Source organism: Phalacrocorax aristotelis, chromosome 2 (assembly GCF_949628215.1).
Source record: "Phalacrocorax aristotelis chromosome 2, bGulAri2.1, whole genome shotgun sequence".
Classification (NCBI taxonomy): Eukaryota; Metazoa; Chordata; class Aves; order Suliformes; family Phalacrocoracidae; genus Phalacrocorax; species Phalacrocorax aristotelis.
This window is the reverse complement of record NC_134277.1, coordinates 145133795-145152132: the sequence shown is the minus strand read 5'-3', so window position 1 is coordinate 145152132 and position 18338 is coordinate 145133795. Positions and strand designations below refer to the sequence as shown.

The following is an 18338-nucleotide window of genomic DNA, read 5'->3' as shown; positions in this document are numbered from 1 at the left end:
AGTATTTAATAAGGGTACACCTTATGACTGAGGTATTCTCTGCTTTTGAAATGCAATTTGTCTTCCATTTCAGAGAGATTTTCTGTAACAGGACATGAGCAATGGGTCCAGTGGATGGAGCAGAAGTAGTCAACATATTTGGTCTCAGTTCCCATTTTATCACTCACCACATCTAGTTACAGACCCATGGCAGTACACACGAGACCATTAGTAAGTGGGAGCAGTTTCCACCAGCCTGAAAGTGGTACAAACTGACCGGTGCCTGCGTATATCATGGGAGAGGCTGTGCACCACAGCTACGGCTGAAATTTCCAGTATAATGGAAACATAAATGAAGCTAATAGTACCTGAATTTGTAAAATGTTCAATAAACTCAGGGATAAAAGAGCTAGGGGAAAAAGAAAAAAAGTAACATTCCTATTACACAAGATAGTAGGCAAACAGATTAGGCACGGAAATAGTGGAGAGAGGGGTGTGCTACTTATTGCATGTTGCAAGAGCGCTGACAAGAATTGTGGCTCAGGTTACAAGGATCACAGTGAAACTTTTAACACATCACACCTACAAATTTGAAAGCTGCAAAGATGGTGGAATAACTGAATATACTGACTTAACTGGCAAAAGTAGCAGTTATTCCCAGTGACCTTCATAAAACATTTCTTGCTACCTTCTACAGAAAACCTGTTCATTATTCAGTCTCCTCTTTTTGCTCTCCCCTACGTGCAGCGTCAGCTCCACAGACCTAACCCAACCAACTGCCTCTGTTGCACTGAGAGCTGCATTCAAACACCGCGCAACTGAGCCTTTTACTTGATTTCAGAAATCGGATTTGATAAAGAACAACTGAACACGTGGTAAACGCTCTCGGACGCCGGGAGCGTGTCTTGCCTGCAGCCCCCGAGCTGCAGTGACCAGCAGGTTGGGGCTTTGCCCGGGGCTCCGCTCCTGCCTGCGCACAACCTGCAGAGTACGTGCTCCGGTGTTTAGGGAGGGGGGGTGGGGAGGGGGAGATTATAATCTCTATGGTACAGAGCACTGTTTACAAATTTCTTTATTTAATGAAAAAATAATCCACCTGGTACACAGAGCAGTTTTATGAGCTCTGGGTGGGGAAGAGAGCATTTCGTAGCTTTATATCACAACATACAGCCAACAATTACAGGTCTGATTACAGTTTCCTTTCATCTAAAATATCTGAATTTTTAGAAGCTTCCTTTCTTTTCCATGTGCCTTTTTCTCTGCCTGGCCTTTTGCTGTCTCTTCTAAAGATTTTTGTCCTTCTTGTTACCACATGCACATTTTTGTTGTCACAGGTTTGTTTCAAGAAGCAAAGCTGAAGCATAAATTAGGAGGCCAAGGAAAGACAGAGAGAACTGCTAGGTCTGCTTGCCTTTTCAATACCTTATTGTTAGGGACTCAAATCAGATCTGCAACAGCCCCGCTGTTTGTGCCAGAGGTAGCTGAGGGCCTGTTCCCACTCTGGAGTAGCCAATTCTCCCTGGCTCAGAGGCAATTATTCCAGGCAAGGATTCTCCTTTCCTCAACAAAGCTCCCCTTCAGCTAAACCCGGGCTGTTTCACCGCATGGGTGGCTGCCCATTGCAATGCACAAAATACCACTCGCTCTCCTTCCTGTAGCAATCTTCCCTTACAATCAATAACTGCCTTTTGTTACTCGGAGCGCTCATAGCCATGTGATAACCATAACTGATTTATGACCACTACAGGCAGACTGCGAGATACCCTTTAAAAACACACCTTTTAAGAGTTGGGCTGTTTGTCTGCAGATATGCTGGAAGGGAGGAGTCAATCTCTGCTGCTCTAATTTAGTCAAGACAATCTTAAAGCAATGAAGAGAGCCCTGTCCCTCAGAGGTGTTGTAAACGATTGAGCTGGGAAGAAGCTAAAGGAAAGGGGATAAATGCTGTAGGAACAGCCACTCAGTAAGTAAACAGTTGGGATGGCTGGAAAAGGCACAGGTGCATAGACCTAGAGCCTCCCAAAGATCTCCCCAGTGCACATTTTCTCTAAAATCCAGGTTTTCACGTTTAAAAACTAAGTATCCGTCTCCTCTGGCTGGAGAGATGGTCTGCAGCATAATCAGCCGACACACTCGTTGTGTTTACTCTGCAAACAGACTGGAAGAATGGCACTAAGAAAATAAAAAACTTCCTCATCACCCCCGTCCCTGCAATCAGCTCTGTGGGAGGTTAATGGTCAGACCTAATTATCATGATTTAACATAGTCACTCATTTCAAAGATTATATACAAAGCAGCCAGCCAAAAAAATGCACTCACTTTAAGAAAACTTCTCTATTAATTATGGTCGTTCGGATGGGAGGGTTTCTCTTATGGAATGAGACTTGTGTGTGCACACACATGCCCTTTTCCGTGACTGCTGAACCTCCTAGACAATTTCAGCCAAATGTGACAGAGGGATAGCAAAGTCCCCCATAACCAGAGGAGATAAGTACTTTATATTTTAATATACATCAAGAAACCCCAACTGCCTGATCGAGGCTCTGCACAGGTACGCTCCCCTGGTGCCATCAGGCACCCTTCCATGCCTGGGCACCCCGAGCTGTTCCAGCTGTGTAACCGATGACAGCAGGCAGCTGCTTGAAGGAGAGACTCTGGAGGCACATGGAGCACGGGGAAGACAAAGGGTGACACCTAGGAGAAACATAAAAGCATTCCCACTGGAGAGAGCTGCTCTGAACGCCCCACCTGTGAGAAAAGCCTCAGTTGGAGCCTGCAATTAGCAACACATCTACAAATCTTATCAAAAGCTGCGAATCCATCAGTGACCGCATTCAAGGAGAACCACTCTCTTAAGGAACGAAGATGGGCCAAGATTGCAAGTGGAAGACTCCCATTCAACCCAGCCAGCAAGATCAGCAAATATCCGCTGTAGCCCCAGGCACACCTTCTAAAACAGCCTGCGAAGGAGCAGAGAACAAGCCCAACCCTGACCATGCCCATTCCTTACTCGGGCTAGCCCACCGCCCCTCTATGTGGCAGTCAGGATGTGTGATAACCAAAACACAGCCACCAGGGACGTGCCTGTGCAAGCTGAAAGCACGCCATTATTTTACCATGGAGATACGGCTTAACAGTTGAGCATACTTTGTGCCTAAAGAAAAAGTACATGTTTCCTTTCAAGCTATCAACTGAGCTTCTAATAAATGCAAAATGTTTCAAGTTGTTTTATGTTAAACAGTAGTAGGTGGTTTTTTACCTTAATTTATAGGTGTGCGAGGGTGAAAGGTATTTTCTGAGGAATGGTCTAGTTTATGAGCTAGATTGCTCCGAGACTTGAGCGTTTATGTCTAGACTAGAAACTCCAGATGGGCTTTATTTTGCAAAAATCTCCCCCCCCGCCCTTTAGTAGAGATTTCTAGTTTGTATCATCTTACATGATTCGTGTGCTTTCCTCGTAAGAAAAGATATATTTTAAGTTTTCCAGATTTCTACCAGTCATGGTGATTTCTGCATCCGGTAAACTAATATTTTTGAATTTATTTAAAATTAGGATTATGCAATTTTATAAAACCCTACACAAATGTAGTGTATAAATAGAGATGCCCAAAACTGCGCTCACTTTGTTTCAGTTACTGTAGTACAACAACCTAAATTGGAGAGGGACATCGTATTTAATGTCAATAAATTTGCTGAATGGAAAGGGCTGGCCTTTCAAGCTCTTCTTCAGATCAGAGATAATGAACTTTCAACAGCCAGCACTTGGGACTACAAAATCTTACTACAGGCAAATTCTCACCCAGCTAAATTGTGAATTAGCTTACACAGAATCAGAAATGCCCATTAACACATTCATGAACAATGGTGAAAGGCCACAGCTTCGTGATCAGAGCTTGCTTTTTATTCAGAAACAAGATGTCCTGCCTGCCAGTCTCTCTCAGCCAATTTTGATACTCAATAGCTTTCTGTTGAATTTGCAAAGTTCATGCAGCCCTCAACCTCTTTGCTAAACTTGCTATTGAAGATAAATCAGACTGATGCAGCCATGCTGCACCAAGTACAGCTGCGTCCTACTCTCCTCCATCATACACTCAGCATTATGTCCTGATCCAGTTGGTGCTAGTGGGGAAGAAAGTCTCATCCTGCCTGCCCCCCAACTTTTGCTTTGCCCAGGAAATTCACCCCTGAAACAGAAAATAGACTGCTAAACTGCAAAGGTGGGTACCCAGCCCAAGTATTTCCTGAGGTTTTTTTTAATTGCCTTTTTGGAGATTACATCTGATCTTTCAACAAACTTAAAAAAACACCCAACGTAGGCTGTAAGAATTAAGGTGCTCCATGCATATCCCTGCAGACTTCTTTGCCCCCTGACAATGCGTTATGACTTCCCCCTACCTGCAAAGGCCATGTGCCAGATGGGAACACAGCAAGCAATGTGTGTGAAGCAGCAGAATGGGAGGAATCCCTGTTCCCAGGTTTCAGCCCAGGCCTGAGCCTGCCTATTCTTATGCCTGTGAGACAGGAGCGCCAAGCACATCTGCACAGCATCCTTTGCAAACTCTCCCTTCAGGAGAGGAGACAGGAGGCTTTGGTCCATACAGCTGTTGTAAAGCTCACTGAAATTTAACACCAAATGACTGGAAAAGGCAAGACAGACTCAAGTAATCCTGGCTCCCAGCCCAGCACATCAAGGCCATAGGATATTTATCATAAGCTTTTTTGTTGGATGATAAGAAAGTACATGGGGCAACTGTCTGCAATTGGGAAACCCTGTGAGAAATACAAAGCGTAAAACAAGATGCCGGCCAAAGGGACTACTTTTTATGTTGCATGCAGACACACAACACACACCATGGTTGCATCCTGGGTTTCTGATCCCTTAATTGTCCAGATCAGAGACCTGCCTGAAGTATGCTCTGACTCAGTGTGCTATGGGAAGAACACCTGCCTGCTTAGTCTTTCCTCCAATGCAAAGTAAGGAATAGGGAACTTCAAAAACGGCCGTGTTTCATTTGGTATGACAAAATGCATAGTAGCACACTCCAGCCATATCCAAGAGCTGGAAAAAGAGCTGAAGCTCCTGCTTCAGTTTTGACATAGCTAAGGAGGGCAGCGTGATCATTTACAAGCATTTCAGGAGCTCTAAAAAGCCCTTTCTAAATTTACACACACAACTCGCAGTTCAGCCATAAGGCTACTGTAAAACAGATTTAGAACAGATTTACATACAATGTGTCTTACAAATAATGCACTTACATATGAATTCACATGCACAAACTTAACTACTGTGACTATTTAAAAGGCAGCGAAGGACAGATCCCACAGATGCATGGTAAGTTAACAAACTTTAGATTCCATATCATAAACTTTTGTCTGTGCTCATTATACAAAGAAGTATAAATCAAAGCTAATCCCTAGTGCTTGAAACCATTCGGTTTAAAGATTCTAAGGTTAGCCCAAATTTACTACCCTCAGCATACTGCTTTGCCTATTTGCCTAGACATCAAATTTTAAAAAAAAAAGAAACCAAACAACACACACACAAAACCAAAAAACCCCACACATGGGTGACTCACTTCAAGTTTTGATTTATTTAGTTTAAAAATAAAGAGTTTAGCCTGCTTAGGATTTATTGCCAAAAGTATAATTAAAAAGTCAGCAACACTGTTGTTTCAATTAGATAATAGTGTTCCGTTAAAACTACAAAGGAGCATAAATGTTTAACGAACAGGAAAATTATGGCCCATGTGTCTTGGTATTTTGTCTTTCATAGTCGACAATCAAATCGTTCCCAGAAGCATGAACAGGTCTCCAAAATGCACTTAGCCCAATCCAGTGAGCATATAAATATACAAATGACTTGAGCATGAAGGAAAATCAAAGCATGTAGACCACCAGGAAACCAGAAGGTAAGACGCCCTCTGGCCCAGCCAGCAGTCCATACCAAGGAAAAAACTCCCATTAAAGCGGCTGAGTAATTTTGCCTAGTAACAAATGCAGGTTTGGGACTCTCGCAATTTTGGGACAATTATTCTTTTATTCTTTTTGAGCGCAAGACAAATCTGAACAAGATTAAACATGTTAAATGATTAAAAGAAATTATTTTACCTTTACAAAACACTCCGAGAGGAAGTAAAATAATACACTGAGAACAGAAACAGCGAATGGCAGAACAGACTAGTTCAATTAAATGCCTACTAGAAGTTTTTTTTTTTTCTTCTCAGAACCAAAATAACTTGAGCATGTAATAGTGATTAAAAAGATTAATACAAATAGGTGATTCATTAACATTGACAAAAAGATCACTAAGTATGTCAAAGTGGAAGTACGAAAAAGAAATCCAACACAAGGATTAAACACATAAAGCAAATGCCTGCTGAGGACTAGTTCAAGTAGGCAATTACTCACCTTGAGACAGACTTTTTATACCTATGATTTTGCAGACTTTGTTTGCTTCACTTTTAATGAAGTATTATTTCTACCAGACAATCTTTTTTTATTAGCAGTGCACTAAGTAGACTGTTGCCTTTTTTCTTTTTTAAACCAAGCAAAAACCAGTCTCAAAAAAAGCAGGTTTCAGCATATTTATTAAAAAAAAAAAAAAACACAACACACCGACCTCTCAAAAAATGAGGATACTCTGGGAGCTCACAACTTTACTGCAGTATCTAACAGAGTTGGTCAGAACTAGAATTACGTAGCAGCTTCGGATCAGGCCACGCTCTGTTTTGCTAAGAAGTGTACTTCCAGCGCACATAGCACCCAAGGTTGTTCTAGCTGACTTGAAGCAGCCAGCAGTAGGCTTTAAAATTAAAAACAGGCCATGACAAGGCTTCCCAGACCTGCTGCAGTTTAACCTGACCCTTGACCCTGTGGCCCTTGTTCATTCATTGCTTCCACGGAGTTAATGGGAATGGAATAGTTTTTGCACTGATAGCACTGCTTGCTGTTGTTTCAGAATATGAAATCTTCTACACAGTCAGAAGGAAAACATGAATTCAACAACTGAGCAATCCTAGGAGTCAAGATTTCCCACAAATATTTAGAAAAAGCACATAAAACCAAAAATATACTTTACAGAACTACTAAAATACAGATTTATGGAATATGCCATTATCTCCCACTACTAGGAAAATTAACACATCTACAGATATACATAAACTTCAGGGTTGGAGACATATTCTCAAGCTACAGGTATGTTGCAATATTTGACTTCACAGTTCACATGCACTTAATATGGTTTCATTAGTTAAATATTTCATAAGCAACAGTTTTCTTCTTTATGAAGTTAGTACTACCAAAGAATAGGACAGTGTCCTGGTATGCCAGGATGTCTGAACTAATTAGTTATCTTCTTTTAATTAGCTACTACTGTCATAATCACTGATTAAAAAGCTAATGAAGATTCATCCCAGGATGAATTCCTAGACCAGCATTTGAAATTGTTATTTGGGGGGGGGGGGGGGGCGGGGGTGTGTGGGGGGGCTGGGGGGGGGGGGTGTGTGTGTGTGTGCGTGCGTACACAAAAAAGGGCAGCTTAATTGGCTGCTCCATAATCATGGGAAAAAATATTTAAGGAAATCATCAACAGTCTGCACTGGATTAATATTTGTGAAAATACTTGACAACCAGTGTCAAACGGTATAATATCATTTCCCCTTCAGATGTCCCCACCAGAATGAGAATGATGATGTCCCTGCTGACCCTTCCACAGGGGAAGGATTATATGATTGTTAAGATCAAGTAAGTGACCTGGGAAAATCCTCTCCCTCCTGTTCCTCTTTGATCTTCAGTCTGGTCTCAGACTTCAGCACCAGAGAGACAGCAGTGTTGCAGCGAGACATAACGATTTGATACTCTTACTCCTCTCAGTTAAGCTTATGGTTCCAAGTTCTATGAGGTTCTGCACACTGACTTTCCACATTCCTTGCACAGAGATGGTTTTCTAGGGAACATCCTCAACAGCATGTCTGGCATTTGAAAAGTGCAAACACTAAACACCTCTAATTTCTGTTTCTCCAGTCATTCCTGGATAAGTAACACTTTGGAAAATTCATCTTAATGGATGCCTTATTCAGACACTCAGCAGCGGAGAAAAAAAAATGAGTAGTTTGTGATCTAATTGCCACTCAACATCTGCTGGTGGGAAACACGTTTGACCCTCAAAGAAAAATTAAGAACAACTCACAGAACTGCATTGTAAACCATAAATGCCTTTTGTTGTTATAGATGCTTAAGTTAAATATTACAAAGGCAGCATCTACATTTACACACTGAGGAAGAAATAGGAAACCAGGGCAAAATTACTCTGTGAAGAGTCCAAGATCAACTTCTGCCACAGACACTACCAAGTAGCAAGCTGGATGCGAACATGTCTCCACTGACACACGGGAGCAGGTCTGAACCCATTCCCACCTCCAGGCTCGCTCTCCCCTTGGTTATTTACCTACAAGCACATGCTCAGCTGCAGACCCAGGCTGCCCCAGGTCCTCCTTAATGTGGTCAGTCTGAGCATGCCCCAGCCCTGTCTACCTGGTGTCCCAAGTAGCTCTTGCACATACTGGGGGTGTTGGGAGCCTGACCAGCCTGACTGACAGGCAGTCATGCAGCTGGCCAGCTAGCAAGAGAGCCACAGCGGCCAGCGCACTTGGGCCTGCTACCAAGCCTGCTCTTCGTGCAACTGCAGTCCCAGCCTAGGTGGGACTCACGATTTTACACACCACCAGAAGCAGTGGGGACACAACTGTGGCATTTCGCAGATCCCAAGTGGTTATACAATTGCTGCTCCTCATTCACAGGAGTACTGGCAATCTTCAAAACCATGTTAACTCTCACAAGTATTAAGATCACTGATTAGCTTCACTAATGCACTACAGCCATTAATCTGGAGTTCTGTGGTGGTCAATTTTTTCTATATGTTACAGTAACAACAACTTTCCAACATATAAATGCAGAAGTGAACCCTGGAATCGTTTTTACATCCTGCAAATGGGATGCTCCCTCCTCCCTGCTCTATGTCCCCCCAGCATCCATTCAATCCCCAGGGTCCCCCCTCGTGATGGCTCTGGGAATTGGATGGTAACAGCAGCAGCTTCTTGGACATCCAAAATGATCATCTGGAGGCAGGGACACACGTTGCCTTCTGCAGAGGTTCTAGTTTGAGCAGTTCTCTTTAACACCTGCCATTTACTTGCTCCCCCTCCACATATGAAGAACCCAGACCAACGAAAAATGGATGTTAAAAATAACCTCCAAGAGGAGAACATGCTGCTCTCAACCCAATGCTCAACTGAGCCAGTTCTCGAGCTGCACAGTTCTACTGACACAGCTGAGAAGGTGGAATGGAGGCAGGAACAAGTGGCCACAGCCTGCTTAAGTTGGTACCGCCTCTGAAAAATGCATGTGAAATCATGCCTTATCTCTTCTGACTGATAGGAGACTGATGGAAGCAAGCAGGCAAGACCCAGCTTAGGCAGAAAGACTAAAGAGGAAGACAGGGAGATATGCACACTGTCTTAAGGATAATCTCCCCTTCCAAGCTCCTCACTTAGCATTAGAATCAAACGACTTGTTCTTTAGCATTTTCACCTGACTGTCCACCTTCCTCCCTTAAAGCTGATGGTGCAGGTAGCACTACAGCACCCCTGCCCTGGCTCCTCCCCCCAAAGAGGAACACTGCAGCCGTTGTGCAGCACAATGTACCACCTCTCCAGAAAACCCAGCAAATCCCACTGAAGAATGAGATAGGAACATATTTTCCCATGCTCTCCATATCCCCTCAGCTGCCTACTCCTCTGCATCAGCAATTTACCAGCACAAATCCCACAAAAACATGTCCATTGACACTGACAAACTAACTGACCTCAAAATAATGAGCTTCCCTCTCCAGTCATGCCTGTAGGGAAGATGTGTTTTTAAGTAAAAGAACGGCCATGTGGAGGAGAATAACGTTGTACTCTCTGGATTAGGTTTTAATTGTATATAATTAGTGCCTAAAAAAAAAAAACCACACACACAAAACCCCCACACCCTTCCCATGCAAACTCCCGCCCCCCCAGTCTAATATCTCATTCCACCTGATCATCTTTTCAGAAAATACATTTATTTGTCTTCTTCTCACGTTACACTTGTGTACAGAGAGCCCAGGGGATTTCTTTACTTATTTCCTTTTCAAACTCTTACCTACCACCTATGAATTTTCTAAACACCTTAAACAGAACCAGATCACAGGCATACTGCCACGGGGGAAGTGCTGTTACTTGAGGGTACGTGCTCTGCAGTGCTCTTACGTTCCTCACAGTGGTAACAGCAGCAGCACTACACAGAGCAGGGCATGAAGGGCATTAATGCTCCAGTCTCGGTAGTTTACACTTATGCCATTCTGTTACTGATGGAAAGGAAGGATAGTCCTGTAGCTTAGTAGCATCCTAGACCCAGAGGCGAACCACTTTTGCCTTAGTTTCTGTAATCTTACATGAGTTAGGTTTCCACTGCACAGTTTCTTAGTTTCAAAGCTGTGGTACAAAGTCACTCCTTCTCCCACCCCCATATTCCACTCCCGTTACCTGCACTTGATGCGCCTCAGCCTAGTTTCTGACCCTTTGCCGAAACTACTGGCAACCAGGCTCGGCCAGGGAGTAACGTGCAGTTCTGGAACTGCCCATTGCTTTGGGGTGCCCTCAATCACTGCTTCTTGTCAGCTCTGGGCTCCTTCGCAGTTAATGTGGTTCCCCTCCCAACTCAATGACTGCTCCTTCAGCTGCTCCTCCCTGCCCCACCGGCAGCCCTCAGGGCTCTGTCCTTACTCCCTTCCTTGCACTTAAATCATTTACTGCCCTTATCTGGCCACCTAAGGCATTAGTTCCCATCTCCACTGGACGAACTCCCAACTCCTACCACAATCGGTTTAATTTCACATCAGTAACCACCTTCGCACTATCCCAATGCCAGCTGACGTCTGAAAATCACAGAATCACAAAATCACTAGGCTAGGACTAAAATTATTTTTAAAATCTTTCTCCTCAAAAGGCCCCGTCTCTTCCCTATCAGGACAGCCAACCCTGCTGTTTTCTTTTGTCGGGTAATCTTTCCTTCACTCCTTGACAGGCAGGCTGTCACCAAGCTTCCCTCAGGCCGACGTCTCCAACACCAGGCCCCTCCTCTCTACCTCCTGAGCCACAAAGGTTCGCGGGGAGCCCAGCAACGACTTGCGTGGGCAGCACCGAGCGTCGCCGAGATCACGCTCACGGCTGGGACGGTCCTGCCGCACCAGTAAAACAAAACTGCCAACAAAGCTGTTCAGCCTCTGCCACCTCCCGCCCTCGCCCCGTTACTCTCCTGCAGAAACACTAATAAACGTAGCAGATAAAACGGCCTTCCCGCCGGGCCGCCTCACGGCGGCTGCTCGGCGCCTCACGGCAGCAGGCCGCCGCGCTCCCCGCCAGGCCCCGGCCCTCACGCCGAACCGCCATGGCGGGCATACGGACATCGGCCGTACCCGGGCGGGCGGGGTAAGGGGGTAAATAACAACCCCCCTGGTTTTGTGCCGATCGGCACGAAGCGTTGAAGGAATGGGCACGCTGGAGCGGAGCAAGGCGCCAACTGGGCGCCACACAGCAGCTCCCGGCGCCTCTCCCCGCCCCAGGACGGGTCTGTCTTCCCCCCGAGGCCATGTCGGTCTGGGACCCGGCACCACGGCCGGCGTCCCCCGGAGGCGGTCCTCACTTCACCGCCGCTCTTCCCTCGGCCTCACCCGCCTCGGGCGGGCTGCTCTGCCCGCCAGGCCCGGGCCCGGCCTCTGCGGCCTGCGGCCCCCGCCGCCGTGTGCCCGCCCGGGCGGGAGAAGGGTTGCAGCGGGACCGGCGGTTTCCACCACCACCTCCTCTCCTCCTCCTCCTCCGGCGTCGCTACTGGAAAAGTTACTTTTTAACCCCGGGCGGAGACGCCGGTCTCCGGGCAGCCGCGGGCCCGCCGGGGCGTCCGTCCCGCCGGGAAAACAAGGTCAGGGCGCCGAGTCTGAAGGCGCCGCACGCAACGGCTGGGGAGAGCCCGGTCGGGAGCGGGACGGGCCTGGGGCGTCGGCTGAGGCGAGGGTAGGAAGATGGCCGTGTCCGGCCTGGGATAAAAGCCCATTGTTGCTGTAACACAAAAGCCAAGAAGCGCTTTTCGTCCGGGGCCTTCGGCGGGCGGAGGCCGCTCCGCTCTTCTCGGGCGAGAGCTCCCTACAGAAAAGCGACCGTCGAGGTGAGGGGGGAAAAAACAACCAACCAAACAAAAACCCCATCAAGCCTACGCTAAAAGGGGAATTAAAAAAAAAAAATCGCGAAGCCCCACAAGCAGCTGGAAAGTGAGGCGGGGGGCGGCGAGCCGCAGCCTTGTCCTGGGGCCTTTTGGGAGCTGCTCTGCCGCCCGGTCCGGCGTCGCGTTACGGAGGGAGAAAGGCCGTCCCGGCAGGTCGGCGTCCGCCACCGGCGAGGGGGAGACACAACCAGCCAGGCGGGCCGGCCGGCCCCGCGCAGCGGGAGCGGCGGCGTGCCTGCGATCACTTACTTGTCCGTCTCTTGTGACATGTTTGATCCAATGAACTCTCTCCCCTTTTCCCGGTGCCTCCGTCTCCCTGGCGGAACTGGACTTTCAGGTCTGTGCAGGTGAAGGTGTGTGTGTGTGTGTGTGTGTGCGTGTGAACGCCCGGGACGGCAGAACCAGAGCTACTGGTAATTCTGCTTTCCTTCCCCCCCTCTCCCGGCTCCGCAGCCAGCCGCCGAGGTAGGACAGGTAGAGCCCCCTCCCCCTCGCATGTGGGGAGCGGCGGGGCTGGGGCGCCGACGAGGCTAGGCTCGGCTAGGCTAGGCTCGGCTCGGCGCGGAGAGCGGCCGGGCCAGGCGCGCACAGGTAACTTTCCCGAGCAGTGCTGGATTCTTTCACTAAAGGAGCGGGGCAGAGGGACGAGCCGCCAGCTGATTGGGCGGCGCGGGCCGGCAGGTGCGCTGCCATTGGAAGAGCCGCGCACAGGTAAGGCCGCCGCCGAGCTCCAGGTAACGTACCCCGCGCCGCGCCGCGCCGGGAGGCAGCCGTTGCTGGTGAGGGGAAGGAAGGAAGGGGGGCGACGGGCGATGGGCGCTGAGCGTTGAGGCGGCCGGCGGCGGGCCGTCCCGTCCCGCCGTGAAACGACTCCCTTTCGCCCTGCCGCGGACGGAGCGGGCCAGCCGCACTGAAGGACGCGACGCGACGCGACGCGCGGGGCCGTTGGTGCCTCGCGCGGCGGCTGTTGGCTGCCGCTGAGGCTGAGGAGGCTGAGGCGAGGCCTCTCGCGTGTGGCGGGGCGCGACGGAGCGGGGCGCCGCGGTTTGCCTGCCGCCTGCCTGCCTGCCGCATGCACCGGGCCGGCGGCGGGAAGCAGCAGCCCTGCCCAAAATCCCCCGTTGCCGCGGGTGGCCTGTGTCTGTCGTTGGATGGTGCCCAGAGAGGCGCCGGCCCTCGCAGGACGGTTTCGTTGTTACGCTTTTTGTTGGGTTTCAGGGTCTTTTTTGCCTTTTTTATTTTTGGGACCGGCCAGGTTTGATGTTGGTGAATGTCTTGGTGCAGAAGGCAACTCACGGCAGAGGGATGCAGTGGTGCCAGAAGATGACATCTGCTGCGTGAATCTGACAGCTGACAGTCGAGCTGGTGGGGGTCGAAGGGTCTGTTTTGTTTGCAGGGGCAAAGCAGACAGAGGGGACTGCATCAAACTGTCAGTCACCTTTCAGTCCAGTACACCCCGCTGCATGCTTTGCCCCAAGACCTAAGCAGGTTTCCAAGGGCCGGGATCGGGCTGTGTGGGCAGCAGCTTTGCCCATCCTGATGGGCAACAGGAGGAACAGGGCCTCTCCCCACCTTGGGTCAGTTTGAGGCATGGGAGCGAGAAGGTAGCAGAGAGACCTCCATCTCCATTCACCCATTCTCAGTCCCCATTCCTCCACCAGAGACAGGTCAGGACTGCACTAATTCTTCCTGCTACCACTTGTCCTGGAGACATCTTCGTATATTAGGCACCCAGCTTGACTGCTGGTAACCTCTGCTGTACAAATAGTGATGCATGTGTAAAGAATGCACCATTATGTGGGGTAGACCATTATATTACTTAGTGATCTTTGCAGGAAAATTCACTGAATGATGCCAAAACCATCAAATATATACTGTCTTAGGTGAAGGCGTTTTCCATTTTCTACCTTTGATTTCACCTGACAGGGGATCGTAGTAGAAGGGATATTAACAGAAATATGTATTTGTATAACTAAATATATATGTATACACACATATTTATGTCTATAAAACATGAGGTATTGTGATCTGGGGCCTGATCTTCATTCATCTACTCCTGCAGCTGAAAGCAAACTTGACTCTGTGAAGTCTTCGGTATTATGAGATTGCTATCAGGCACAAATACCTATTACCGGGTCTCAGGCCTTATCGTATTCTTACTAACTAACCAAATTAAGTCACTTCAGTATATATCAGTTTTAAGTCAGCTTAAACATAGCCCCATGAAGATTCCTGTCACTTTAATTAAACATAATTAGAAAAGCATTGTAGCTAGGCTAATGATGCTTTGATTGAGCACACGATATTAGTTAGCCATTCTCTTCCTCCATTCATCGGACACAGGAAAGAAATATTATACAATCTGCAAATCCAATCAGAAGTTGCTAATGTGGCCTGAATTTTGAATAACAAATACTGGTATTGAACCTGAAGCTGTTATTCATAACAATGCTTGCATGAATTATTTTGTATAATACATTTGAGGAGGCCATAAGGCTTAGTAAAACACAGAAGATAAAGTAATTCATTACACAGTTGTTTTGAATACAGAATTACTGTGTAATCTTAAAACAAATTGAGCCTCTCAGGCACATTACTGTGAGATACTGTGAGTTGTTTTGCAGTAATTGTGGTAGAATGCTATAACAGTTTAAGCTAGTGAAGCCCCCGTTAGCTGCACAAATGATAAGATTTCCTTCCCAAATATTTGTTATGCTGAAAGAAACTTTGAGGCCTGAAAAGGTTACCTGTTTGAGCACCATCAATAGGATTAATGGCAACTCAGGTATCTTCTTTCTCTTTTTTATTTTTTCAATTATGAGAAACATTCTGATGTCATTTCTTTCTCCCTGTTTTTTCCTGTATGAAATGTATAGGAAGAAGGAGAGGAAGATCAGTGACGAGTGCTTTTGAAAATGCCACCTTCCCCAAGGTAGAAATGCTGCTGATGTGTGATTTTACAAAAAAGAAAACCGCATTTGATGCCATCTGCAGTCCTGGACCAAACCCAAACTGTAACTCAAACTGAAATAGAGTTTTTTGTTCTAGTACTGGGTCAAATACAAAACTGCCTTTAGCAGCCTGCTCTCAGGAGACATTCTGTTAGAATGAGGTAGTCGGGAGACTGAATTAGTGCTCACTGGCTTAGGTGGTGTTCCAAGGTCAAACTTGGGAAAATGGAGTAATGGACTCTTGATTTGAGGTTGTTGGAGATGACAACTGTCACTTATTTGGGACTTGCTTAGGTGAAAAAATATACCCTGAAAATTATTTTAGCAAGGTAGGTAGGCATAGGGCTCATTGTTCTCTGGATGAGCCTTTTGCTTCAGACTGCAGACTGGAATCAAATTGAAAGTGTCGGAGTCCACCTCTAGCTGAGCAGGTCAAACAGGTCCTACCTATTCCCGCCTGATGCTTATTCTTCATGATCCACAACATTATTATAAACTAATCTGTTAGTCATTGAAAAATCAGCTAATGGTATTTCTGGCCAGACCAGTCTCGCTTCCTGTAGATTAAAGGCTGCGTAGAGCAAAAAATTAAATAGTCATGCAATACATTATTGAAAATCTAGAACTAGGTTTTGGACTTGGACTGTACAGGAAAAGTTTAAAATAGTAAACTACTGTTTTTCATACTGTGCTTGCTTCTTTGATAGTTTTTTGTGGTGTTGTAAGGATTCAGTGTAGAATTCAACGGTCTAAAGCTTTACCTCATGTTTACACTATTTACTCCATAGCAGCTAGTGTCAGTGTTGTTTGGACTTGCCAGCACTGGGTAAAGGAAATAGAGTGTACAAATAAGGCTTAACAAGGCTTACTAATTACACTAAGTACATAAATATCTTTCAGAAAACTGTTAAAAGAAGCCTATGCGATAAAAGATGTTAGAGAGATATTTATGTCAAAACAGTGTTGTAAAGCAGTTCAGTGAGGGAGCAGATGTTTGAAAACAACTGTTTTCAGAAGACAACGATTACCACGTATTTTAATTTTTGTCTTTCTATGTCATTGATGGCTGTTGATATAAAATGTACTCTCTCACAGTAAGTTCAAAGACAACAACCTACCTACTAATTTTGTGATATGCAGCATTTACTGTTAATCCTCCCCGTAGCCTTTCCTTTGTAGTCATATTCTGTATGAAACTATATTTATTGGAATTTGTGCAGACCTTGATCCTCAGCTGACTTCAAGGAAGCCATCGTACATCAAAATAAGCTTAACAGACTTCAGTGCAAGCCTCCTATACCCCAAATAGATCATTCTTATGCTCTAAGAATACTCTGTGCTGTTAACTTTAAGAAAAATTCTAAGTAACCAAGATCCTGGTAACACTTTACTTCTAATGCTTCACAATGAAACTATAAAAGTCCTATCAGAATAGACAAATTTGTGAAGTACCGGTGCATTTCTGTCATGCTGCCTGGAGACTCCCCAAACAGGTCTGCTGGCATCCCTTTAGCAACCTCCAGCTCTCGGGTGCCTCCACAACATGTATGACAGCAGCAGTTCAGCAGTGTGGAGGACCATGGAATATCAAGCATTTCCTGGCCACAGGATAAGGTGTAGAGAGAGTGTGGCACATTCTGTTTGAAATGCTGATTTGCATTTCTTTTAGGTTCATCAAAGCAGTAGGGAAACTTGTAGGAAAAAAAAAGGAGGGGCTTTATTTTTGCTTTGCTCATTATGAGAATAGAATTAATGGTTCTGAAAGATGTCAAAGTTATAACGTGACTATCCTGTATATCTGCAATGCTGAGCCTTGGCAGTGTGGTGCACACAATGTTGTTTCAGCTTAAAACAGGAGAATTCATTTTTAGTGATGAAAATAGTGCACAGCATGGAAATTCTTTCAGGATTGAGACATGGAGACAGCTAAGAAGGCAGCAAAGTCTGACAACAGATTGGAATATTAGGTTCATAGTTGATTAGCAGACGTTAAAGTTCCAATCCATTTCATAAAGATTACTCACAGTTTTGGAACCAATTCAATAGAACTTAATATAGAACGATAGCTTTTCTGCAGATGCTTTGACCTACCTGATAGTGTTTTTTAGTGATACACTCAAGCATTTTTGAAACATTGGGAAAACACAGTTAGGTCACCTAATGACGGTAATTTTGCTTTTACTGTAAAACCATAGTGTGAAAAAGAATAAGAAGGCATCTCTGAAAGACAGTTTAATGTGATGTGAGACTCTGGAAGTATGTTAATTAAGATGACATTAAAATTGTGTGACGTCATTATGGGGCATAGCTAGACAACGTAAATAACCTGACCTGTAAGAAAAATGTCGAGTGCATCTTCCTGAAGCTTTGTCCATCTTCCTGTGTTAATCAAGGGGATCTTTGCATCGTCATAGAACAAAACTGCAAGTTCATAGACATATGTTGAGTAATCCTAATTTGAACTGTTTTGGGATGAACATAAAATGTTGTTAGTTTGTTTAGGTTGTGAAGAGTTAGAAATGTAAGAAGAAAATTGTCCTAATACCTACTTTTTTTTTCCTTTAATTACGAGAACGTTTTTTTTAATTGCCAGTGGTAGTTTAAAACTAACTTTTTCTCAAAATTAGTTTTTTTCTTTTCTCTCCTTCCCTCTTCCTTCCTTCTCCTTCCCTCTTCCTTCTCCTTGATAACACAGAATTCTCTCAGTTGTACAAAATGAGCCCACAGTTGTTGGTGGTACTGCAGTGGGTGCCAGGGTGAGGTGGGCTGGCCTGCTCTAAGGTTTGTGGAGGGCGGGACTGACAGGCTCTCACTGGTGAGTGGCAATGGCCAAGTCTGTGTTTGCTATTGAGGCTGCTGCTCCCTGCTTTCATCAGTCAGTTCTTGAACCATTATGTCTTACAGAGCATCATTTTAAAGGAATCTGAAATAGGGATGTGATCAACATTTGGAAATCCTAAGAGCTTCAGATGTTTTTGCATTGGTTATAAGCATGTTAAGAATTTTAAAAAATATAGAAGTTCCACATGTCTAAAATATTGCATTGCAATAATAGGCATTCTAAAACCAACGACAAATATGTCTCTTTTTGCTCTAACAGTCTGTCCT

General features: G+C 45.7%; 1 protein-coding gene and 1 long non-coding RNA gene across 5 annotated transcripts in view; one reads left to right on the top strand and one right to left on the bottom strand.

The window, feature by feature from the left end:
- GRHL2 (grainyhead like transcription factor 2) overlaps positions 1-12700 on the bottom strand; it is a 70201-nt gene extending 57501 nt beyond the window's left edge. For 3 of the 4 annotated variants that reach the window (XM_075085522.1, XM_075085524.1, XM_075085525.1), the window contains exon 1: positions 12529-12654. In XM_075085522.1, coding sequence (XP_074941623.1) covers positions 12529-12548 — 20 coding nt within the window. In that variant the 5' untranslated portion in view covers positions 12549-12654. Of the gene's footprint in view, positions 1-12528 lie in introns of all 4 variants that reach the window. The other variant, XM_075085523.1, reaches the window with a different exon arrangement.
- Positions 12701-12901: 201 nt separating this feature from the next.
- Positions 12902-16665, top strand: LOC142053627 (uncharacterized). Its single transcript, XR_012659283.1, has 3 exons — positions 12902-12990; positions 13535-13644; positions 15156-16665. It is a non-coding gene; the product is annotated as an uncharacterized LOC142053627 (long non-coding RNA).
- Positions 16666-18338: the final 1673 nt, after the last annotated feature.